Below are 18,389 nucleotides of genomic sequence, written 5' to 3' on the forward strand. Positions count from 1 at the left end.
TGCACACAATCTCTCCTCTGCCTCGGGTACATTTCAACGAATTTCAAACAATGAAAGTCTGCTGGAACAAATTTTGTTATTGTGTGTGTAAGAGCTTAGGTTGTGTACACGTGTGCAGTGTTCGTGTTGAATGCGTATGCGTGTGTAATTCTGGTTGGAGTTATGTACCCGAAGCCTCCTGTGGGTTTTGCCATTTGGGTGATGCCATGAAATCCTCTCTGCACAATGTAGGAGTGTTTCTAGTTTGTATCCCTTCATGCAAAGCTGTACATCGTGTGTGCCATAACATCACAAGTACCGGCGATGTTATCATCACAATCGCCTCGTCTGGCTGCATAGTGGGATGTGGGTGTTTCTGCGTGCACGCATGTAAACGTGTTGGCATACGATTAAGAATATCACATGCACAGTGTGCGTGTGTTACATGCACAGTGTGTGTGTGTCACATGCAGTGCGAGTGTGTTACATGCACAGTGTGTGTATCACATGCACAGTGAGTGTGTCACATGCACAGTGTGCGTGTGTCACATGCACAGTGAGTGTGTGTCACATTCACAGTGTGCGTGTATCACATGCAGTGTGTGTCACATGCACAGTGTGTGTGTATCACATGCACAGTGAGTGTGTGTCACATGCACAGTGTGCGTGTGGCACATGCGCAGTGTGTATGTACGCGTAGGGGTGAGGCCCTAATTACTGAGCTGGCACAGGAGCGCTACCCCGCGGCTGATCCAGTGGGACTCCGGCAGGTCACTGGACAAGGCCATTGCAATGACAAAGTTTGTGGAGTGCCCTGTGGTGGACAGGGTGCCTCTCCGCTCGCTCGTTTTATAAACTGGAGCCAGGTAGGACGGCTTATCGGGAATGTCCACCTTTTTGCAAGGTCTCAGCCACATCTGTGGAAAAGAAAAATACGCAAGCCAAATAAATAATGCATGTTAAATTGCTCAAATACTTGAATTGTTCAAGTACCATGTACGCCTATTCAGGAGATATGGACGTTATACATCAAGAAAGTTACGCCATGGAATGGATCACCAAACTCAACGGACAGCTGTAATAATGTGTCTGTTTCTTTTTGAATGCTGTACGACAGTACCATATGCAACTGAGCATATGATGTATTGCAACTGCTCTTAAAATGCTAAATTCTGTTCAATTTAATCCTTTGTGACTGTATTTACTATACTGCAACGGTTAATAGGAAGAGATATTTTAGCACACATTCTAAACACAATTATTACATAGCACTCATATAGGAGATGGATTTTAAGTGTGTATATGGTGTGTCGAGTTGGAGAACCATTTGTAGTAACGTGATCAATGTACGTAGTGAAGAGACGTTTTACAGATACCGTCTTCATTATGGCGTCAGTTTGAGCATGGGCGAGTATTGGGTTGTTGTGAGAATAATTCAGTCGCAATGACTTACCACTGGCATGGAATCATAGAGAACCTTTGGGAATGATTCTGCAAGCTTCTTTGTTCTACGGTCCCATCTGGCTCCATCTAGGAAGAGGCCTCGAATGTACACACCTGCAATTAAAGCAGTGCATGTATTGTATTTGTATATAACAGTACAAGGCAATTAAATCAAGATGTAACTCAAGTAAAAGTGTATTCATGTGCAAATACCCATCTCCTGTTAACAGCCCTGAGCCAATAGTGGAAATTCCATATTCCTATGATGGGGGGAGGTCTACCCCATAGGACAACATACTGTTAATTTGCCCACAAAGTGGTTATTGTTTTATCGACCCCAGAGGGATGATCTTTCTTTTTTACAATGGAAGGCATCTGGATAACTCAGGGGGACACCCATGCAGAACAGGGGGAATGAGAACATACAAACTCCACTTAGAAAGGTGCCCGAGTTAGGAATTGAACCCCGGCTCTATTTGCTGTGAGGCACAAGCATTACCACTGCGCCAGCCTGCAAGGGGTGTGTGCTGGAGACGCACCGTCGTCAGGGGCTTGTTTGTACGTCTTGTCATCCATAACCTCAAATTCGAAGCCGAGAAGATCGATGGGGATGGTGTATTTGCGGGAAAAGTTCTGCTGAGCTCCTGTCAAGAACGCTTGTGTGAAGAAAAAACCGGACACCCAGAAGATGTGGGGTGTGCCATTGTCGTACCAGTCCTGGAGCAGAGAGGCAAACCCTTGTGTCAACACTCTGCAGCACAACTTACTTTTAAGCCACAGTCCAAAAGCAAATATAATAGGCTGGTCAAATTAATTTTAAATACTTTAGTTGTAATACATTTTATTGTGTTGAAATTGTAACAGAATAAACTGAGGTACCTGAAGGAATTTCAATCTTGCCAGGAAGTCATTGATGTAACTGCCAAGTGGCTTAAGACTCGGGTAGGATTTCTTCATCCACAGGCTAGGAATCTTCCCTTTGAGAATGCTGCTCACAACCTCCTCCAACTCTGAAGACATTACCACCAGGCCCTAGTCCAATACACAGGGACACTTGCGTGAGTAACACATGGGACCCATGCCGCATTATTCACGACACTACTCTGACTGGTGGTGTTTTCTGTTGGAGTACCTTGAGTGCCTTCTGGATATTGACGCAGGACGTGGCAATGGTGCCCAGCAGAGCGTTGAAGCGGCCCATCTCCTGCACCAGCACAGTGTTCATGCTCTGGCTGTAGGTGGTGGGGAATTTACGCATCGATGCCTCGATGTCAAAGCTGCTGGGCAATTTGCCGAGAATGTCGTCGGTGACTTCATAGACCGCCGTATCCGAAGACTTGCCAACCCCACTGGACGTCCGTGACTGGGAAAGGCCAGAAATGAAATCATCACCGTCACCTTTCGGTGCGTCACGTACACGTTCAGTTCATGAAGTTGGCCAAACAATCCAAAACAGGACCACAAAGATTGTGGAATTGTTAGCGCCGGTTCCGGCTGTCTTCCTGCTCGTCTAGTTTCCCGTGCCTCGACAGCGGTTTGAGATGCAGAATATTAATTACAAAACACACTATTTGCGAAGGGGCCGTCCATAAATGACGTCACACGATTTTGGACGATTTTTGACCCCCCTCCCCCTTCGTCACACGGCGTCACAAAAAGTCAGACCCCCCCCTCAAATATGACGTCACAAAGCTCTGCCCCCCCCCCCAAAAAAAATATAAAACATACTTCAAATCGCTTTAAACTATTGTCAATGTAGTGCGTATGTAATGTGGCGCTGCACTCTGATGTTGTAGGAGAAAACATGTATTAAAAAGTCTATTTAATTAAGTAGAACGTGTTGTCTATATTTATTTAAAGTTGCACATTTTGATGTGACGTCACATTTCTCAAACCTCCCCCCCCCTCGTCACACATCGTCACAAATGTCTGACCCCCCCCCCCCCCAGGTGCGTGACGTCATTTATGGACGGCCCCTAAGCTGGATTATATGAAAAATGCTACCATACCAATTTCATGTTTTGACAGTCGTAACATTGTTTGTATATTGGTTTCCCACAAATGTCTTCGGTGACTTTATACGCGAGGGCAAATATGCTTCTGAATCATGGTGAAAAAAAGAAGTGGAATTGTTATCAATAAGAGCCATGAGAAATCAGGGAATGGGTCTGTTTAGCTTTGGACCCGCATGTTCACTTGCATGATGCTTAGTTTAGTTCACAAATATAGTGCATTTGCAAGTAATGTACATCTTTAAATGCTAAAAACAATGGCACCTAACTGTATCTGGATTCTATCCGAAATGTTTGCTTCGACGGTGTGTCCATAAACCACAGTTTGTCAAGTTAATCTGAAAAATTGGGCTGTGATACAAAATTGTGGATAATCCAAATTCTGTGGATATTTGGGATCTGTAACTATGATGTCAAAGGACGCAACATTGTTTCCGCCTCACTTCTCTGATTATGCCGCCCAAAATTTTGTCACATGACATTGGATGACATCATCACTTTCGTTCGCAGAATAACTGCTTTATCTGCTTAGTTTGTTGTCCTCCCCCCCCCACCTCCGATTAGCACGGTTGGCTATGTACGGTGCAAAAGAAGTTAAATATACATACAACAAATGTAATTATTACGTGAAAATTATCCAACATTAAAAAATGAGATGTGAAATTCAATCTTGATTTGAAGCTTTCGTGACTGATGGACCCTTGTGTTGCGCCCGAAACGTCGTGATTTATTTTATTTAATACCTACGTGACTTTACCGAAATAACCAAAGAGTAGAGATATGAAATTGTCCTTAAAACTCTGAAAACCGAAATGTTACAATCCAAAACTCGTAATTTAAACATTAGGATGACACTTGATATTTATTTTCACTTGTCCTAAAATTCACTCTGATGATTGCATTGTATTGAGTGTTCGAAGATTTGGGAATTCATGACATTGTGGCAGGTTTTGTGGTGAAATCCAGCGATTGTGAAATGGCCGTTGGGCACTGACCATACCTGGGTGAGGAGGATGCAGTCAAACAGCTGCTGTGTCTCCGCCTGGTCCTTGGTTATATCGGCATTGGCGTTCATGCTAAACACCTCTGGGTCAGAGTTGATCGGGAGGGATTTGGCGTACTCCAGGTAGCTGTCGTACTGGAGAACACAGTCAGCATTTATATACTTTTTACTCATTTCTTTGTAAACACAACATTGGAACTCTTGCCAAATTAAGTGCAGAACCAAGTTTAATGTGATGGTGTTTGTGTGCAGTCATTGGTGACGGGGTTGACATCATGTGCTCGCAACACTCGAGCAACAGGGATAATCACGGACAGCTCGTGCATGTGGACCACAGCGGTTACCCAACTCCAATCGGAGGTCTCTCCTGAGACAGCAATGGGCCTGGAGGAAATACTGCTGGTGGCACCCTTGAGGGCCCTGGCAGATACTTTTGTTTACACAGTTTCTGAGCACAGTAGGCCCAAAGGCCAAACACAGCAAGCGGCCAGCAACAAAGAGCGCTGTCATAGTTGTGATAGGTAAGAGTTATTAACACGTTTACAGAATTGAGCAATGGTTGGATGTGTGCATGTTGAACTTCTTTCGCACCGCACGTAGCAAATCGTGCCAATCGGAAGTGATAAACGAGACGATGGTAGGAATTGTAAAGTCGAGCAGCGCGAGGGAAGAAGCGTAAAGAAAAGTGTTGCGTGCTGCAGCATGGTGGTTTAGTGAGTGGATGAGTGGGTGTGTGAGTGAATGGGTGAGTGACGGAATGAGTGAGTCAGTGAGTGTGTTGTTATGTGCTGCAGCATGTTTGTTGAACACAGCATGCAGGAATGAGACGCGACAGTCGATGCCTGGTGGACCGAGTCCTCAACACGCATGGAGGAATCAAGGAGTGAAGTTCACGGGAACAGCAGCCATGCGAGTAGAGATAGAAGGGTAGCGGTTCTCACGTCGCCATCCGGGGGAGCGTAGTAGTGGCCGCTGCTGTCAAACTTGTACTGCTCGTTCGCAACGATGTCCTCGCAGTAGAACTTGCTGAGGATGGTGCGCAGTGTGCGGCGGTCCCACTCATCCGTCACACGGCCTCCGTAGTTGCACTCGCCCGTCATGTACCGCAGAGCTTCAAACGGCGTATCCTGCACGTGACAGCAGACATTTTCGTTGTTGTCGTTGTTGTTCTTCGTGGCTCTAGCAAGATGCTAAATGCAATGAGCAAGAGTTCGACTGCATTTCCTCAATGGTTCTCTCTCAACAAGTAAACTAGGTTTACCGTTTTCCTGTGGCGTTACTTTACGAGCCATAATCGGCGAGGCTGCCCAGAGGTTCGTGGAGGCCCAGGACAGAATGTCACGTAGGGCCTCCTTATTCATTCGTGACAATGAACGGGCCCGTAAGTGGGGCCCTCTTTTGGGTAAGACCTGGGACAATTGCCCCTTTTCCTCGCCCCTCTGGGTGGCCCTGATAATCGGCGCTACAATCATAGAGTCGAGGTCAAGGTCAGCATATCCTTCCTTAAATGAGCTTAGAGTGGTTCTCATCCCAATTCGTATGCCTAGAGTCCCCAGGCACTCACATGGTAATATATGTCAAGTCATGTTGCAGTTGTGTGTCACCTCGTATTGGCACAGGAAGATGTGGAGTTGCTGCACGCTGATGCGCAAGTCTGTTTCGTTAAATTCGTAAGGATTGTTCCAGCCCAGAGGTCCAAATTTTCTCCTTTCTTGCGCCAATGCGTGGAAGAATGTGAGGCCAAACAGCAGTTTCTTGAATTCTCCCTGCACACAGACACCAGATATCACTTTGCAGACATCGTCACCAGACGCTATGCAGAGCAAGCAACATCATGCATGCTCTTTGGTTCTTTCGGTAAAGTCACGTAGATAGAAAAAATAACTAGAACAAATAACTAGTTTTCTATCTAACTAGTTATTTTTTATATTTACGTGACTTTTACTAAATAGTTATTAACTAGTTATTTTTTCTATCTACGTGACTTTACCGAAATAACCAAAGAGTAGAGATATGAAATTGTCCTTAAAACTCTGAAAACTGAAATGTTAAAATCCAAAACTCGTAATTTAAGCATTAGGATGACACTTGATATTTATTTTCACTGGTCCTAAAATGCACTCTGATGATTGCATTGTATTGAGTGTTCGAAGATTTGGGAATTCATGACATTGTGGCAGGTTTTGTGGTGAAATCCAGCGATTGTGAAATGGCCGTTGGGCACTGACCATACCTGGGTGAGGAGGATGCAGCCAAACAGCTAGTTATAATAACTAGTTATTTTTTCTATCTACGTGACTTTACCGAAATAACAAAAGAGTATGAATTCCTGCAGTCACGAAAGCTTCAAATCAAGATTGAACATCATGCATGGTTTGAGAGGCCGTGCTAGCGTGAATGAGCTATTAAAAAAATTTTCATTACATATATATAAAGACCAGCATGAACACAGAAAACATATTTGTGATGTTTTCAGGCTTGGTTATTTAACAATCTTTGTAAATATTAAATGTGGCAAGGCTAGGATCTGGGCGTGTGGAACAAGCAGTGCTGGTCATCGTTACTGGTTTGGTGCAGCTGTTGAAGAAGTCTGGGTCAGAGATGGGGTCCATGAGGTAGGAGCGGGTGATGTTCGAGCGGAGTCCCTTTGGTGCCTCATTTGTCATCTTGACTCCGTTTTGTAGCACGGCCACAGGGAAGGTAGCTGATGGGTAGCTTGTCAGCCACAAGCGGAAGTCTGGATGCGTCGTTTCTGGATTCAGCTCCTAAAAACAAAATCGCAGCTCACATCGCAGAGCACTCTGTTCTCTTCACTATGAAATGTTTTTCCTATAAGATGATAATAGTTTTCTACATTTGGTATTTGTGCCATTCTAATAGCATAAGGCTATCACGAAGGTACTGTGTTGCACGTACTGTTGTCTGCAGTAGATATACAGCAGGGGTGACATTCATAGTCTTGGTTCTTTCAGTAAATATAAAATAAAAATAAATTAAAAATAAAAGCAAAAAAGCCACGACGTTTCGATCGCAACACAAGCGGTCTTCATCAGGCAGAGAGAAAGAAGACCGCTTGTGTTGCGATCGAAACGTCGTGGGCTTTTTGCTTTCATTTTTTATTTATTTTTCCTTTTAATTTAATTTAATTTTTATTTTCCATCTACGTGACTTTACCGAAAGAGCCAAAAATATGAATTCCTGCAGTCACGAAAGTTTTAAGTCAGGGGTGACATTGTTATGTAGTTTCCAATGAACTAATTTGTGGTATCATATTTCAAATTCGGCAATTTTAGACCATGACGCCGACACACCGTATGAGACCAGGCTCTAAGGAAAGCTGTCTCTGGTGTGGACGAATCAGTTTCCAGGATAATGCATATATTATCAGAGTGTGTTTTTTGCTTGCATTCTGACCGCAGGTATTGTGGTTAATGTAAACATGATTCCTTGTAAAAAGGTTTCAGTTTTGTTGCCAGAAAAAAGGGGAAAAAACTATTATTATATTTTGGTACTGGCAAAGGAGGCCTCATGATGTAGAAAGCCTATGTGTTAAACCCATTGGCATTTTTTGCAGTGAGGGTGAGGTTTAAGGTGAGGATTTCCTGAACAGTAACACAAAAGCTACTCTCAAGAAACCACTACATCACCGTGACATGATGTCCACCGCTACTCGACAGCGCATTATTGTACAACGGTGTCAGCCACAATCCAGCAGCAGGTGACATAGGAGCAGGTGGGCGGGCGCTTAGCTACGCAGCGTGAGTGAGCAGTGTTGATTGTCGATACCTCGCAGATGCTGTCCAGTGTGGTCATCCAGGAGGTGGCCAGATGACAGTTCTGCAGCACCACCCAGGAGCCGTCCCTTACCGCTTGCTCCAGCATGCGTTTGGCAATCGGGCCCTGGCCTTGACCCAGGGACAGGGAGCTCATCTTGGAACCACCAAACCCCTGTGGGCACAGAGTAGCAGCTACACGTCACCACCGTCACTCGCATGTTCCACATAGATCCGATTTTCGTGCTCCCTCAGGGCTTTGTGCCAAGACGTATTTGTATTTGTTATGGGTTATAACTAGTGTCTGCATGCCAGTGGATAAGAGTAACTGATTTTGACAGCAACAGCATATAACATTACAGTAGTCGTGCATAATTTAACGAGCAGCCTACAGGTCCTTCGGATATTACTATCCGCCCACCCGCAAAACCTTTGTGGAATAAATATACAATTTGTGAGGATGACGGTGCAGGATCTACGCCCAGAGTGGAGATTGGGTGGGTAAGAGGTGTGACGTCAGCGAAATCCACGTATCGACGCTGTGGGATGTAGGTGATGCCATCGCGCATATGTGCACTTGCGTGCCAGCCAGGCACACAGGAATCCAGGCAGGAAGCCAGCAACATTTTTCAAATATATAGTAAGTCTTCGTTTAACGCGGTAGATGAGTTCCTGAAAACTGCTGCTTTCAGCGAAAAAAGAAAAATATCCATAAATAATGAAATAATAAAGTTTGCCGAGATAAGACGTATGCACGCGCAGAAAGATGGCAGGACAAATAACTGATGGTATTCCGCCGCTTGACTATATCGTTCCGCGTACTACATCACACTGCTCAGCCTTGCAGCTCAAGAAGGTAGTTCATTGTCGACAGCTCAGAAATCGCGTTATAATGGGCAACTTCCGCATTATAATGGCGAGTGCCCCGCGTTATAATGGGCGTGTTCAGCGTTGTGCGCAAAGTGTTCCGTAGCGGAAGAACCACGTCATAGTGTGAACACGTGTTAAGCGAGGACTTACCATGATATGATATGATTTAATATCGATTTGTGTTTATGCACTGCTTTCGATTTCTCGTGTAAAGTGGCTGTAATGGTTCGATTCCAGCAGACCACCCTGGTCAATACTGCAGGTTGGACTAACCACCAATATACACGCCATCTGCTCACAGTGGACGTTAAAGATCCCGCGACATCATTCGAAAGCGTAGGCCACTGTGCCAGAGTTATGGCCCATATTTGCCAAACCCAAAAAGTGTATCCATAAATTACTCAACTGGGAAAAACCACAAAGCAACTTCTCCCCCTCCTGCGAAACTACTGCAGACTACAAGTCTGCGAAACAAATGACGCCATCCTTCGCGACAGCCTTGCCGTACATGGAAATGGCGCCGATGCCATTTGCGCCCGTGATCGAATTTTATTTCCCGACGGCACGATTCGTTCCCATGCTGGGCACCTGGTCGTCGGCGAACTTGAGCAGAGCCGCCATGGGATCGGCGCCGGGCGACAGCACAAAGAGGAGCGGTGCGCAGCAGTGGCTGTCGGCGAACGCCTTGGCCAGGTCGAATGGAGGAGGCTCAATGAACTCGCGGCCCAGGTTCGACGTCACGAACTCCTGGACCATGGGGATCACCTTGTGGAGGCAGGGGAGCAAGGGGTACGATTATGGACGATCGGTGTATTAATTGCAGGGTTGTTAAAAAAGAAACAGGGGTGGGGGGGGAAGGTTTGCGTTATCGGTAATAGCGTGAAAAAAAAGAGTGGTCACTCGTTCATTTAGAAATGTGTACCGACGAACTTAAAATGTTCGCCACTGTGGCGTAAGGATTCGCGCACTGGATCTGCAACCTGGAGGTCGCCGCTTCGACTGAAATCTCCCGGCGTGGCAGCTGAAACAAGGAGGGGGGGTTTGCTTAAAATCCCCCCTCCCCCATGCCCCCCTTGCCTCTGTCCATGCAGGAGTGTAGATGGCTACATCACAGCTGATCAAGCAGGTCACGTGTGGTGGGGTAAACTGTGGGTACGCCCACCTCTTCCAACACGTCCCAGTCAGCGTGACAGAGTAGACCAAAATATTCTCGACAGCTCCCTCTCATGGAGGTCCTTCCACCAGCAGTGGCACGTGCGAACAATTGCAGAGCTGTACCTTTACTTTGTAACTGAGAATCGAGGGCAATGACCCAAGTGGTGACTTGGGCCTGGCGCTGGTGCGTAAAGACGGGCTGCCACTGACCAAATGTCCGCACGTGCCGTGCGGTTTCAAGGGTTGACGCCACTGGGATCGATCACCCGCTCCCAAGTTTTGGAATCGGTAGCCGACTCTGCAAACGATTACCGGCTTGCCCACTGTCACTGAACAAGCCCGATTCACTGTGGTAAGAGCCACAAGTGCTGCTCTCTGTGAAAACGAGATGACGCCCACGACGGACACAACTGCTACAACACGTCACGGGAACCCACGCGCCCCGACGGTCACCTTGTCCGGTCGCAGACATCGGATGACCAGCATGCGCTGAAAGTGGCCCAGCTTGCCCTGCCAGTCCCCAGGGAACATGGCGTGGTGAGGCTCCTGCACACTCGCCACAAGATATTTTCATCCCCCATACACGTACACAGACTCTGTGTGAGACTTAATGAGCCCGGGCGGCGTTGGCTCCGTTGCACGTGGCTGCCTGCGATCCAGCGCTGTGTGGAGGCAGCAGCGAGAGTTGGTGGATCACTGCACAGATATTGTGAAAATCCCTTCCTGTGGGCGTCGAGGAGGTGCCAGACCCTAGCTCGCCAGGAGAAGGCAGTATTGCAAGTGGACTAATCGCCATCTGTTTCTATCTGTACGGGGATAGTTTTTTGTCCTCTCGCATGCGTGGGTTTTCTCCGAGTGCTCTGGTTTCCTCATTGATTGGAGAGTCCCAATGCAGGACTGTCGTGAAATAGAGTCATGTGACTCACTATGGTTTTCCTGGATACAAACATAGTTGGATTAAAGTAGATACATTTTGCTGTAATAAATCATGAAATATGATATTAAGGTAAGGCCCACCAAGCTAAACAGATATTTTTGAAGGGTGACCTGCCCATAACAACCGCTATGGTGGTGCTTGAGGGCTGATAGGTCACACATATTATTGAGAATACAACTGGCAAATAATTAAATTAAACTAAATGGAAAAATCTAAGAGGAAGGCCTGCAAATGCAGCAACATAACAATCAGCAACAACATTTGCAAGCACACAGCATTTCAGTTAAACAAACAAAAGATGCGAGAAGTCATTTAAATTGTACAGTACAGTACGTGCATCCTTCAATGACAGTAGGTTCATTGGGGATTTGCATCCGCACTGGGAGCGATGGTCTTGAGCGGTGTGCCCACTTTGCCTGAGATGCTCTTCATATCATCCTTAAACAGTTGCTAAGCGCATGTCCAAAGGCCAAAAGGGTCAAGCGGCGAGCAACAAACAGCACGATCAAGGCTGCATTAGGTAAGAGTTTACACGTTACGTGAAATTAGCAAAGTTGTTGTGAGAGCTTGGAGGGAGGCGGGGATAGAGAAGAGAAGGGAATGCCAAAACGTAGCAGTGTGGGTGAAGTGGAATGAGGAGCACTGTGACCTGCAATCTCCCCTTTAAATCTCACACTTCATCCTTCCTCCTGCAACTTCACTGGCTTTCCGTTCACTACACCGCTGGCTCTTCATATAGTTGACGCTCATCTTTGAATCTCTGCATGGTCTTGCCCCACCTCATCACCTCGCCTCTCTTATCTCATTCCACGTCCCCTCCTCTCGTCCACTTCGCTCCCAATCTTCTCTCTCCCTCTCTGTCTCGCCCTGTCCCTCCTTCTCCCTGTGTCCAATCCCGTTTTCGGTCCTTCTCCCTCCTTGCATCCCTCCACTGGAATCAACTTCCCCTGTGCATTAACCAATGCTTCCTCCTTAACCTCCTTCTGTCCCTCTCTTAAAGCTCCACCTCTTCCCTATTGCCCATTCTCTGCCTCCTCCCTCCCCTCGCCCCTCCACTCCTTGCTGTCCCTCCCCTACCCTTTCGTGATCCCATGTACCCTCTATCGGTGTCATTCATTCACCAATCGTCGTACACCCCTGTCAACTACATCATTCCTTTCTGTCATCGTTTGTAAGCTATGTAATCAAGCACCTTGAGTGAAACCGCTCTATAAATATAATTTAGATTTGATTAAATTAGAGTGAACACAGCGTGAACCAGAGACGAAACAGTCAATCTGGTATGGCCCAGTCCTCAACATGGGGGGGAAGACTCAACAAGTGAAGTTCACACCTTTCACACCTCCCAATTAATACAATTGGCTAAATACGATGTGAAAGAAGGTCAACATACCCACACACAATGGTAACTATGGCAGTAGCAATAGAAGAGTGATAAGGAGGTGAATTAGTGAGCGATCCACCATCGTTATTGCTGTTCAGCCATAAAAGCTAAAACGAGGTTTAACCGAGTCTCTCTTATTAGTTGTGAAAATTAAACAAATTTTATAGCATGTTACCTTGAGGCATCCAGAAATATTAAAACAGTCCAATCAAGATATTTACAAGAGTTTGCGTCAATAATATGCATCAATATTAGTTCAAACTACTTAAGTTATTACATGATAGATGCAAACAAAGTATTATTTTTCTTGAGTCCAATATAAATTGCATTATTGCGATCTATGCTACCTAGATAGTAAATATATAAAGATCTTTGGGAAAAGAAACCCCATCAAATGTGCGATGAGCAGCATGCACCAGTGACGGTGCACGTTCGTAGACACCGTTTTGTGTGACAGTGAGCTCACGAAGGAAACTCTGTGTGTGCACCATCGTCATTACGTGATTTCTATGGCGAGATGTTACCTCCCTAGCATGGTATGGAGGAGGTTGTGGGTTCGATCCCGATCTTGAAAATGCCTGTATATTTGGAGTTTGCGTGTTCTCCCCGTGATCGTGTGGATTTTTCTCCGGGTCCTCCGGTTTTTCCCTCCACATTTAGAAACATGCGTGTAGAGTATTTGGCTGCTGCTATCAATTTCCACGCAATAAGCCACTTCGTTGAGCTATCATTTGTGGACAGGTCGCTTCTGAAAAAGAGCTATATAGTTCAGTGGGCCTTACCTGCTAAAATAAAAAAATAGTTTTAAATACTTTATTTTAACAATGGACATCCTTGAAAACCAGATGTTCCATCTCAAGGGATGATCTCGGTGAAATACCTCAATGAAGACTATCCATGACAAAACAAATGGTGAATTACTCACGACTAGATCAATTTTAAAGGTTACTTATACTTCGACAATGACTTACAGCCTTAATCATACGTTTGCATGTACACCCCACATCTCCAGTGTGTAGAGACAGGGGGGGGTCTGTGTGTTCACCCACAGGTTTGTCGTACACGTCCTTCCAGCCGTCCTTGAGGCGCATGAATTCCTTGCGGATGCCCTGGAAGGAGGGCAGAGCGTCGAGTCGGCAGATCTCGTCCCACGCCTTGGTAGGCAGCCAGGCGCACGGACTGGAGAATGGGTTGTCCAGGCCAATTCCTCCAGTGAGAAGGAACCTCCACTCCTCTTCATCAATCTGTAGAGCGCACCCACAATCAGCATACGTGGGCTCCTCGTCATCCAGGTATTAAGGAATTAAATACATAGGAGGTGACGTTCCAGGCGATGGCCCTTCTTCAGAGCACACAGAGGGGCCACAGATGGAGTGAATGATAGTTAGAGACTGCACTGTTACGCCGTATACTCTGAGGGGCCCTGATAGAAAGTAACTTTTCAGAATGTTTCCAGATGAACAGTCTTGAATTGCTATATGAACAGTTACCCATGAGTAGTGATTAATTAAGAGATGAACCCTTCAACATTTTAAGACGTATCACGCATAAACTTATTTGAAATAAAAAGTTAAATAGTTAAAGTTCCCGGCACATTGAATGCGTACGGTGCCGTCGTGCTGAATTGGAATTCAGGGGAATTTCTGTTCCGCCCCCCCGCCCTCTCCAAAGTTCATCGGCGAATTGTACCGGGCTCGCGTTTCATCGCAATATAAACATAAAAATAAATAATTATACGGCATGTGAATAATCGTTTAAGTCTTCGCTGCGATGGCAGTATTATCAGCGAACTCAGTCTCAGTAAATAATGTATTTAATTCAGTTGTAAGGGTAAACGTCATCAGCAAATATACAATTCACTGACACAATGCACCAGCTAGACGTGAATTAGGAGCAAGGAGCTGCAGATCATGGACAACACGACGGTGGTAACAGCGTCATCCTCTTTACAATCACCTCGCGGCAGCACTCACCAGATGTTCGTGTCTCAGCAGGTTGATGGTGAGGCTCAGAGAAAACAGCAACTTATCCTTTTCAAACAAAGAGCGGCAAACGTTCGTGTACAAGGAGTAGGTGAAGTGGTCCTTCAGTGTCTGGAGCCTGTACAGGAGAAATATTGCACGTACATGAATATTGCAGTATGTACTAACTCATTCAAATTAGGCCACATTGGTAGCACATACGTGTATGCGTAAACCTATACATACACACATATGTGTGTGTGTATAAGTTGAGACTGGAAGCAGATTTGAGTGCATCTCAGAGTTCAAGTTTCTTCTGTTTAACTAGCAGAGGACTCAATAGACCAGGGCAGAGTGACCCGGGGCATTAGTCTGCATGTAGGCGGCAATGATTGCCACGTACAATCTGTTCGGGGTAATTTGCAGGAAAATTTTCGAATTTGGCAGATTAGGATCGTAACGTCGGCACACAATGGCCTACTCTTGCGAATTACGTCATGGGATCTTTAACGTCCACTGTGCAGCAGACAGCGCCTCGTACTATTACAGTTATCACACCCGCTACCAATGTGGCTGCTGGATCCGAACTGTGAACCTCAGCACCGACCGGCTGGCGCACTACCGCTTGGTCGCGTCACCGCCCATGCAGGGAGACCGTCCCACAATGCAGCAGCAGCAGCATTACTGACCGTGTGTCAAGATTGTCAGACTTCTCCGAGTTGTGGATGGACATGGTGAAGAGGGTGATGAACCACCCGAGCGAGTACTGGTACATAGGCTCGATGCTGGCCAGGTCGGCGATGGAGAAGAAGAGGATGGAGGAGTGCAGCGCGACGGGGCGGTAGCCAAGTCGTGCGGCATCGATCTTTCGCTCCGTCTCCTCAGCTTTGGACTGCTTCTCGGAAGTCTCGTTGGCTAAAACCTTGGAGGAAGACAGCACCTTGATGGCTGTTTCATCCTCCAAGATGTTCCCCTCTGATGTCGACAGAACCTCCAGAATCTTGTCTTCTATTTCCTTCAGTTGCCTAACAACGAATGGCATTTGTCAGGGCAGTGCTTTACACTTTACATCATACTCTACAACACGGGCTGAGTACATTCAATATTCCTGTTGCAGTGTGGCCTGAGAGTCAATGGTGTTTCTTAACAGGCCCTGCTAGAGATATCCTTCACATGGCGATGAAACACATTCCTTTAGTTTCTCAATGCTGTAAATTCACTGAAGTGACAACTAACTTCTAAATAATTAACTTTACTTCGTGCACTTGTTGGGGAGCAGCCAGAGGCCATCAACTCTTTTCCACTTGAAACGTCAGTGATTTCACAGTTACATAGATATAACTCCTCACTAAACCATGTCACTGAAAGAAGAGAAGATGGTCTCATGAAGAGTGACAATAGATTTTTTTTTTCATTGGTGAGAATATTTAGGACCTGGGCTGGGTTATCCAAAAATAGCTTTGAGGGAAACTTCTCCTTAGATTGAAATATAAATAAATGTAAATTAGAGGACATTTTCACTTAACTTGATGAACGCCACTCGGTCGACCATTTCACATGAAATTCTTGAATAAGTAGTGAAAATTCAAAAGGAAGTGAAGACATTTTAAAGTTATTTTCAATTATAGATTTTAGTTTTCAAGTGATATCTTACACATTATCACAGACCTCTTATTTTCTGCACTTTGAAGAATAAGAGATTGCTTTTCCTCTTCCAAATCCGGGCGTTCCTTCGCAACGACGATGCCCAGGAGTTGGTCTTGCATGCCCTCGGGGGTGATCATGAAGTTCAGCAGAGTCACCTGTTGGAGGGAACATCAGAGTCCGTGATTGGCACGTGACAACAGAAAACCCAGTTAGGCCATCTGACACATAATGGCCTCTAAGGGCTTCGCTGATTATCAACCAACCAACCTGGTCTGAGCACATTGTTTGAAACGTGGACCCAATTACAGAATCACTTGTGCCAGCTTGAAATATTCACGACAACCTGCCTACAATCCATTCAGGGTACAACCAGACTAGACTGTATGAACAACTACAGACCATTGAAAGATCTGGACGTAGTGCCATTAGTGAGCTCCTCCCGCAAGTGAGGTTGCTTTGGTTATGTCATAAAACCCTCCTGCCCAAGCTGCTTATATTTGGCCAGACTGGTGTGATACAAAAGGACCCACAGGTTAATGTATTTGTCAAAGGCTGGTATCAGCGGTGTAAATAATTGGTCTCTGAGGAGAAAGCCTATTAAGCAAACTCCTGTTCAATTATACAATAAATATTTGCTAGTTCATAGTTTTTAGGCATTTATTTTCAATGACGTGTTATATGGCACGAAAACGAAAAGCAGATTTGCACTCCATTTTTCTGCTTTTCCGGTACATGTTGAGTCACGTGAGTAGCCGACGCAGCACCTTGACAGAGGTCTCGGGCGTGTAGTGGGGGTTGCGTAGCTTCGTCGTGATGTAGAAGCGGAAGTCTTGTGAGTACTCGATGGTGGAGTCTCCAAGACGCATGCACAGCGTTCCGCCCTGCCGGAAGGTTTGCCTCAAGAGCAACGGCTCCAGTATCGGATCCAGCTCCTCACCCACGCCCTCCAACAGCACTGCACAAAGACGAAGATCCCCCGTACAGCCTCAAGAAATTGTTTGGGCTAGTGCTGTTCGCGAGTAGCACCTGTGAAAGCCGGCACGGCACACGGGGGTGGGTGGCCAGCACCACCTCCGGCCACCTTTGTCTCCCTAGTGATGACATTTACACATTGCACTGGGTACTCATTTGAGGCTGAATCGACCTAGGGGAGGCTCAGGACCAGTTCAGATAATCGCTACTTATGTTGGCCGTACTGCACACACTCACACACGCATTCACGCCTTCACAAAAAAGACAGATCCCCCGTATAGCCTTAACAGACTATCAGGGCAAGTGCTGTTAGCGAGCACCTATAAAGGCCGGCACCGCACACGAGGAGGTGGGTGGTCAACACCACGCCCAACCGCCTTTGTCTCTCCAGTGGCGATGTTTACACACCACACCAGGCACTCATTTGAGGCTGAGTCGACCTAGGGGAGGCCCAGGACCGGTTCAGATAATCGTCACTGGTATTGGCCGTGAGCGGGAATCGAACCCGGGTCGCCAGGTTCGCTAACCACTACACTACCACATTCACACACACATACTTGGCGCACAAGCTGTCTCAAGTGTATTAGTAGCAGCATGACTTCCATGCCCACTGTTTCCATTGAGAGTGCGGCTCTTGCCAGTTTCCCAGTGGCCTTATTCACGAGTCTCCTCCACAGAGGTTGGTGCTGACACCGCAGAGAGCCAACTCTGCTCTGAGTTTATGGGGATCTGTTACACGGTAAAGGGAAGGCGTTAACTGTGCCAGAGAATGCTTACACCTTAAAGCCACACACACCGGGCTGCTGCTAGGCAGCTGAAATAACAATAATGTTTTATTTGTTTATAGTATTCTTCATGCTCATCGCATGTCTATACGCTGTATAATTCGTAGCGCCCCCAGATTTCGCACGGAGGCACGGGGAAACACAGACAAGTTGGAAGGCAGACAAAACTGGTGCCAACAATTGCCCCAGATCTGTGAGGCCCATATTGGGATGTTTGGCCAACTCCATTCATGAGTGTTTATTCATGAAATGATGCCTTCAATATGCCAGACCAACATAAACAATGGAAAATTGTCCCAAAAGTGTGTCAGGTAAAAATAATAGATTTATGTATTTACCCAGAAAAGCCACATTGAGTCCAAAGACACACATTCAGAAGGGTCCTGCATACATTGCGATGTTTGGCCAACGCTAATAACTTTGTGTGCTTCTAGCTACGGGAGGAGGAAATTAGGGAACTCGGAGGAC

General features: G+C 46.1%; 1 protein-coding gene across 3 annotated transcripts in view; it reads right to left on the reverse strand.

Moving 5' to 3' along the window:
* Nucleotides 1–689: 689 nt before the first annotated feature.
* Nucleotides 690–18,389, reverse strand: part of DNAH7 (dynein axonemal heavy chain 7) — a 68,117-nt gene continuing 50,417 nt past the window's right edge. For 2 of the 3 annotated variants that reach the window (XM_078871040.1, XM_078871039.1), the window contains exons 48-64: nt 16,929–17,119; nt 16,186–16,319; nt 15,207–15,542; nt 14,530–14,656; nt 13,606–13,800; nt 10,689–10,781; nt 9,669–9,845; nt 8,224–8,385; nt 7,002–7,202; nt 6,042–6,203; nt 5,379–5,564; nt 4,435–4,572; nt 2,555–2,785; nt 2,302–2,454; nt 1,962–2,139; nt 1,433–1,536; nt 690–896 (exon numbers count right to left, since the gene is read on the reverse strand). In XM_078871040.1, coding sequence (XP_078727166.1) covers nt 690–896; nt 1,433–1,536; nt 1,962–2,139; nt 2,302–2,454; nt 2,555–2,785; nt 4,435–4,572; nt 5,379–5,564; nt 6,042–6,203; nt 7,002–7,202; nt 8,224–8,385; nt 9,669–9,845; nt 10,689–10,781; nt 13,606–13,800; nt 14,530–14,656; nt 15,207–15,542; nt 16,186–16,319; nt 16,929–17,119 — 2,975 coding nt within the window. Of the gene's footprint in view, nt 897–1,432; nt 1,537–1,961; nt 2,140–2,301; nt 2,455–2,554; nt 2,786–4,434; nt 4,573–5,378; nt 5,565–6,041; nt 6,204–7,001; nt 7,203–8,223; nt 8,386–9,668; nt 9,846–10,688; nt 10,782–13,605; nt 13,801–14,529; nt 14,657–15,206; nt 15,543–16,185; nt 16,320–16,928; nt 17,120–18,389 lie in introns of those variants that run through there. The other variant, XM_078871041.1, reaches the window with a different exon arrangement.

This window comes from Lampetra fluviatilis, chromosome 31, assembly GCF_964198595.1.
Source record: "Lampetra fluviatilis chromosome 31, kcLamFluv1.1, whole genome shotgun sequence".
Taxonomy (NCBI): Eukaryota; Metazoa; Chordata; class Hyperoartia; order Petromyzontiformes; family Petromyzontidae; genus Lampetra; species Lampetra fluviatilis.